Raw genomic sequence first — 7,458 nt, forward strand, 5'->3', positions numbered from 1 at the left:
TATATATATATATATCTGAGCGAGATGGTTTAGTGGTTAGAGCGCGAATTCACTGACCGGAAGGTCCGTGGTCCGAACCCAACCTCTGCCTCTCGACTTGCCCTGTTTAAGCTTGGGCAACCAGCCCTCGTGCTTCCCTCTGGTGGCATGGCAGCTAGATACAGAGAGGTTGTTACAGCTGAACAATTGTTTTTTTGTCTTACATCTACAATACCTTGAAAGCCATAAAGTGAAAAAGGGAGGGATTAGACGCTAGCAAACTTCAAGTGTTCTGAGTTGCCGACACCTAGAAACGCTCAGACAACCTGGAAAGGAAATAACAGCACAAATGCCACTGGCATTAATTAGCGAGCATTCCTTTCAATGCCTGTAGCCAAGCACAGCGAGGAGAGTCACAGTGATCCCATCTTGGCAAGCGGATCACACTAGCAATACCCAAACTTTTCGTAGTCTCCATTACACTCTTCTGTCAAGGCAAACATTAACAACCTCACAGTTTGTGCCATTCTGAAGAAATCAGAGAGAACAGTAATCGTCTCCGAAGGCGACTCATCATGCATAACGTATGGTCAAGCTACCGTAGTTGATGATAGTGGATGTCTTCCGCGACCGATGTACCTGCTACTCAGTCGAATAAATTGCCTTCAGCTTCTAAACTATGTGAACACATGGCTGGTAGTATGTACCTGCATCGCCATGATGCCTAGGATAGTTTTATTCAAAACAACATCCGAAATGAGTTGGTCGATCCAGTACACGAATAATTTAAAACTAAATATACGACTGTGTCGGTTGGGCAACCTTGTGTATTCGAAAACATCCTGGCTCCAAGCTATGCATCGTAGAAGGGTCTTTTTACGTTAGTCATACATGACTGTGTTTGTTTCCTATCTTATAGACCTGGTTAATACCTATCGCAAAAGCTTGTAACAGCACAGGGATCACTTGGTTTCACTTTCTAGAAACTCGGTGATCAATTAAAACAACCAGGTCTCCAGAGAACAATGGAATTTAGACGCTGTCAGCAATTAACCATACACAATTCCCAAGCGGGACCACACACGGTTTCTGGTACTTCGTCAGCATCTCGTCGATCCACCGGGTACCATTCATACTGTGATGTGCCCCAGATTGTGCTTTCCCGTCTATTCCTTATCGCACTGGTTTAACCATGATTTAGCGCCCAAGTTCACATTTGACGCGACTACTTTCGCCCCACCTTCGTAAGATCGAGCAAATTCATTGGCATTAGAGATGCGTTCGTGTCTCAGGAAAATAAATAGCCTATTGATTGCTACCCGTTTGCACAGTCACATGAGTGGATGGGACGATGCTGACGACTGAATCGCTCACACAGGTTGATAATTTCATAGCAAACGTTTTGCCATCAGTAGAGGTCACGCTATCAGTGTGTAGCTGAGATGCGGTGCATTGTTGTTTTGATTTGTAAATCTGAAGAAAATTGTCACATTCAATGAATAATTCAATCGTGTAATAATCTGAAGGAGTTCCCAATCTCCTCTCCTGCCACAATGGTGAGGACTGACATCGTGAAGGACGTTGGATACCAGCACTCAGTTCAATACTGGTTAATTAATTTCACCCGAATTAGAAGCGTTGCGAATGCTTTGTAAAAAGTAGCATTGTAGAGTTCTTGCGCATAACATGCTTTCCCAAAATGGACACTTTTTACCACCATTAGCGATTAAGAGAGAGGACTCCTTGAGGACATTCGGGAAGTAACTGACGCATAGTGCATGCGCAAAACGCGATGGCTTATTCATTCACAATCAATTGGGTCTCACCATTATGGTCCGGTTAGCATTTTTGAAACTAGTAACCTGACTGTACACACAACTTGCCGGTGTTATGCACGTTGAAAAATTATCCGTAGGTTTTGATCAGGATGGGTAAACCGCGACGTTCTTCTATCCGTTTCAAAACCTGTGAATCCTCGGTCTTGAATATTCCTTCAAGTTGTCACAGCCTAAACGGACCTCCCGTTAGTGAGTGCATTGCTTGCTAAAGATACATCTCACAGACTGCTCAGGTAAGCCCATGTAAGGAGTCGTTTCCAGCGGCTGCCAGACTCCGGCATTATGCTATGAAAAGCAGGAGCTACAGTAGATGAAGGTCGATGGTAATAGCAACCAAAACAATAATCCTTCAGATGTAACAATTAATCGGCCCCTATCTGCCACTCTGCACAAAGAAAGCATGAAGCCTGTGATTCGGCTAGGTTGCCAAGCCCAAACAGAAGCATCCGAGATGACAAGGTTGGTCAAACCACAGACCATCAGGTCATTAAGTTCGCGCCTTAGTCACTGTGCAATCTGGAGTTCAAGTAAATAAAGCATGGCGTTCACCCATTGGAGACCTTCCTTCGGGTGGCATGACAGCTAGACCTTGAAAGATTGCTCACAGCTACGCGGTTATTATTGTTAATATTACTATTGAAAACTTCGCTCACAACAAGGTCAAACAAGCGCACAAAAATAAAGATCCAACCTCCTGCAGAACTCCAGGTTTCCGACTAAGTCAGACATTTAAGTCGCTTGTGACACTTACGAACAATATATCGTGAACAACCTACTGGTTAGGTCGCAATCAAAACCCATTGGATGTTACATCTATGAACTATTTAAATACTACTTATAAACAGACCAAAGCCACCACACGGATGCAAAACGGTGAAAAGTGTGAGGTGAGACGGAATAAATTTGTTCCGTCTTTCTATGACATTCGATTTCTCGTTCGTAATTTCCGCGAATTCCAGAGAACAACTTCAACCTTAGCAGACTCTAGTTTTGGGCTAGAACTTACCGAAACTTGCGTTTCCAATTCATTTAGCCGGGTCAGGACGTTTGTGCTACATAACTCCAGAGAAAACAGAGCGCATAGAAAATTTGTAAGTGATAAACTAAGGATATCCATCCAGGTCTTTGTGAAGTACATTGCATATTCTGGTTGTTCTGATGCATCAGGTGTGTGCGGCAAGGCTGCGGAAGAGTAATGCCTGTAGGGTTCACTCACCATACCAATTTTTCCATTCGGGCAAATTGGGACAAAACTCTGAGGATAACCCGTTGAAAAATTCCGTAACTTTGGAAGTGCGCCTTTGTGAGAATGCGTGAACAACGTAGGTCTTGAATACATGGACTTTGAAAGAATGTGCCATTTGCTGTCTGTCCGCATCTAATCGGTAGAAGAAGGTCTTATGCAAAGAACTCCATATCTCAGTTAAACGGCCAAGGTTCGACTCATTGATGGCGTCCCGCAAGCTCACAGTGATCGATGATGGTTGAAACTATAAATGACATACCAAGATTCTGGAATGGGACAGGTCACTTACGCGATGTCTGACTTTCTCACGATTACACTCCGCATCAAAAGCATCAAGTGTCCCGGTAAAGTTGCGAGAAATAAGGTATTGCTTAATGATGTGTTCCGACAACCGAGAGTCCATGGGTGCAACTAAAAGCAGAGAAGGAAAATGTCACAATGAGGCAACGTTACAAATACTCAGAAGTGAAGCTTTCATCACAGAGGGTCGGTCCTTAGTCATCTGACTACAACAGATAATCGGAATCCCACTTGGTGGCTACTGTCTTTTCTTCGATTTTACACGCTGTTGAACAAGAACCTCCAAATCGAGATTATTACCAGATGTTCTGGAATTGAGGGAAGTTCTAGCTCGACTAACTAACTACGATACGCCGGTTAAAGACTTTCATTCCTGGAAACCTGGCAGGTCGTCGATCCAAAATGAACCACCTGAAAGGATTTGACGTCTTCTAGTTCACGAACTTTCGCCCCTGATGAAGAGACAGAAATAAAATTGGGTCTACCCAAAACCGAAACAAACTCAATCAGGTGAAAAATTTAGGTAATCCTATCGAACATCCTAAAAACCGTGAAGTACGGGGAGGGACAGAGCGGACTCGGAAGATTGGTTTCAGAGCGGTATCGCTACGAAAAGGAATTTTCCGCGAGAACGTGGCGTAAACCGCTGAAGAGAGCTCACATGAGTGACCAAGCAGGTGGAAATTGTGACTGCTTTGGGACTTAATTTGGAAAAGACGGTAGGTATAGACGACACCCAAGCCAGCGTCGGTATACAAGATGCAACGGGTCAAGGTTACTTAACCCCTCCCAGCAAGATAAGTGACAGAGATTAGGCACAGGTTTTGTAACCTTCTGGCATTCCCCAGCATATTTTCATCAGTCCTGTACAAGGACTGATGACTCCGTTCGTCTTGCACCAGTTTTGCGTGCAACATCCGCTCGTCAGTGCCTACATGTACAAGGACTGATGACTCCGTTCGTCTTGCACCAGTTTTGCGTGCAACATCCGCTCGTCACATGGTGCCTACATCCTCAGGTATCTCGACATCAATCTTCAAGCCTCGAAGCCCAGTCTATCTAGCCTCCCTCAATGTCCGCACTCTGAAGCAAGCAGGACGACAAGCCGCTCTTGCTCTCACAGTGGACTCGCTTGGTATTGTGCTGTGTCTCAGGAACAAGAACTCAAGATGCAAGCACCGTGGTTAAGCCCCATCAGTCTTCAGCTACGCACCTCTGGTGATCCAGAGCCTTCTGTGGCTAGATGTCCGGGTATCGGTATCGTCCCAAGTCACCGGGTAGAAGGATCATTGTCTGAATTGGTATTCGTTAACAGTCACCTCTTTGCGGTTCGTCTGGTAGTGTGTGAATAGGCCTCACTAGTGGGAACTCGATCGATGTATGTTTGCCGTGTGTGCTTACGCCCCAACTGACTAGCTCTAACACCATCAAAGACAAGTTTTATGACGCCTCTAATGCTCTGTTGCGGCAAGCTGAAAGTTAAGATATCGTTGTGGTTGTCGGAGACTCGAATGCACAAGTGAGCAGGCTTAAAATATCTGAGACTCAATTAGGTGGTCGACAGGGACTTGACTCGGTATGTGCGGACAATGGTGAACGGTTGCTTCAGCTGTGTGCTGGCCGCAGGCTGTTTTTATGCAGTACTAACTTCCGAATTGGCCGAAGTCGTCTCGTCACGTAGTGTCTTCCAAAGGCATACCGGCTACCAACTCAAATCGATCACATTGCCATCAGTTACCGATGACGCGGAGCATTGACTGATTGGAACTGATTTGTGGATTCCGACAACCCAGTGGTCCGGAGTCGCTTCGTTCTACGTTTTCCACGGCCGCATAAGGTGCGGAAAAATCGCTTGGCGACCGAGACTGGCAGATCCGGATATTAGACGAACTTACCAGAATCGACTTCTAGAGCCTCTTTCACCGAACTGGAAACTGGAACGAGATTGCCACCTCTTTGCATGGTACTGAGAATTCATCCTGTGGCACGGCACCACCAGGATCACTCAAGCACTGAATATCAGACCGAACGATGGTACTGCTTAAGTCTCGAAGAAATATCCCAACCGGCCCCGAAGGTAAATTGATGCGACAAATTATCAGACATCAAATGGAAGTGAGCGTGCAGTGGACACAGAAAGCCAAACAAATGGAAGAGGTCTAGAAAGCCGGGAATGCCCGAAGATTATTTCAGTTGATCTGTGATGCCGGACCCCGGAAACCACCTATGGGCGAAACCATCAAGGATCGGAATGGAGTGACCATCTTGAATACAGAACGCCTCGACCGATGGGCCGAATACTTCGAACAATAACCGTCATGGCCACCAGCTGCCAATCATCTGGAACCCAAAGCTGACGTAGAAACCTGAGCAGTGAACATGGAACCACCTACGGCCTCGAAAGTTAACGACTGGAAACGTTCTCTCAAGCGCCGCCAAGCTTCTGGTCCGGATAATCACCTGAGAAACAACTGTTTAACGACGCTGACGAACAGGCATGAGGTTAGATAAAGCGTTCAGCTGTAGCACCCTTCCGGTGCCTAGCTGCCATGCCACCCGAAGGAAGCACGAGGGCTGGGATACTGCCAGGTTGCCCAAGCCTAGACAGGGGAAGTCGAGTGGCGGAGGTCGGATTCGAACCACGGACCTTCCGGTCAGTAAATTCGCGCTCTAACCACTTGGGCCGTCTCGGCGTTGAACACTGATGTCATGCTGTCGATGATGATGATGACCTTCCACTCGCGTTGTTCAAAGATGGGGGTGAAGTCCTCATTCAGCGCTTGTCTGATGTTTGCTTGATTAGCTTGACGCCGGTTGTAACGAGACTGCTGGTGTCATTTGTGTTTCATCGCCCTACGGTGGCTCGTGAAACACTGGCGCGAGAGCAGCAAGCGGGATTCCGACCGGGTAGGGGCTGCGTTTACAAAATTTTCATACCCCGTCAGGTGCGAGATGGCCCAAGTGGTTATGGCGCAAATTTACTGACCGGAAGGCCCGTGGTTCGAACCCAACCTCTGCCACTCGACTTCCCCTGTCTAGGCCTGGGCGACCTGGCGGTATCCCAGCCCTCGTGCTTCCTCCGGGTAGTATGGCAGCTAGGCACCAGGAAGGGTGCTACAGCTGAACGCTTCAGGTGCTAGAAAGACGCCATACGTACAAGCGACCCACAATTAAAGTATTCCTAGATTTCCAAGGCGCATTCGACTCAGTTCTTCTGTTCTTCTTAACACACTTACTCACCAAAGAATACCCAGGAAGTTCGTGAAAAGAATGAGCTCTTTGTATTCTCAGATTTACGGACGTCTGAATATAAGACGAGCTCTCCAAAAGCTTCGGTAAACAAAGTAGTGTCCGTCACGGATGAATACTTCCTCCATTTGTATTTGATATTGTGATAGATGAAATCATGAGGCGAACGCTGGAAGGTCTTCAAAACACCGGCGTTCAAATAACCTGACGAAAAAGCTTGTTGATCTGGAATATGCAGACGACATCGTTCTCGCCTTCGAAGAAGGGGCGGGTCTATTTGGATAAACTGACCAAAGCCGTCCCGTCCTTTGGTATGCACTTTGCACCCACAAGTTGTAAGGACATGCTTCTGGACATGCAGCCTCTGAACTCGCCACTTGCAATTCGGGGGTGGGGTTGGAGACACTGGTAGTTGTGGAGCGTTTTACGTACCTCGGAAGTTGTATTAGTTCCAACTGTAGTGTGACAGATGAGGTAAATGCACGATCTGTAAGACCCGGGTCATGTTTGCCACCTATGGGGTCAGAATGGTGTAGCCTGAACCTCGAGGGACGTGTGCATCAAGGTACGGTGCAAGTTTCGAAAACTGGTCTGTTCGAGTAGCGAAACTAAAACGCCTTCAGGTGTTCGATATGCGTTGTCTCAAGACCATAGCTCGTGTGGGTTGGTGTGGGGGAATCCGTAATGAGGTGGAAAGCGAGAGGGACGTGTGCATCAAGGTACGGTGCAAGTTTGGAAAACTGGTCTGTTCGAGTAGCGAAACTAAAACGCCTTCAGGTGTTCGATATGCGTTGTCTCAAGACCATAGCTCGTGTGGGTTGGTGTGGGGGAATCCGTAATGAGGCA

The 7,458-nt window shown here is 46.9% G+C and overlaps 1 protein-coding gene across 1 annotated transcript in view; it reads right to left on the reverse strand.

Moving 5' to 3' along the window:
- Window positions 1-5,469, reverse strand: part of T265_06750 (hypothetical protein) — a gene marked incomplete at both ends in the record, with an annotated part of 6,535 nt that extends 1,066 nt beyond the window's left edge. The window contains 4 exon segments of the mRNA XM_009172095.1: window positions 2,824-2,999; window positions 3,034-3,307; window positions 3,323-3,474; window positions 5,430-5,469. Coding sequence (XP_009170359.1) covers window positions 2,824-2,999; window positions 3,034-3,307; window positions 3,323-3,474; window positions 5,430-5,469 — 642 coding nt within the window.
- Window positions 5,470-7,458: the final 1,989 nt, after the last annotated feature.

Source organism: Opisthorchis viverrini, assembly GCF_000715545.1.
Source record: "Opisthorchis viverrini unplaced genomic scaffold opera_v5_146, whole genome shotgun sequence".
In the NCBI taxonomy this organism is placed as follows: Eukaryota; Metazoa; Platyhelminthes; class Trematoda; order Opisthorchiida; family Opisthorchiidae; genus Opisthorchis; species Opisthorchis viverrini.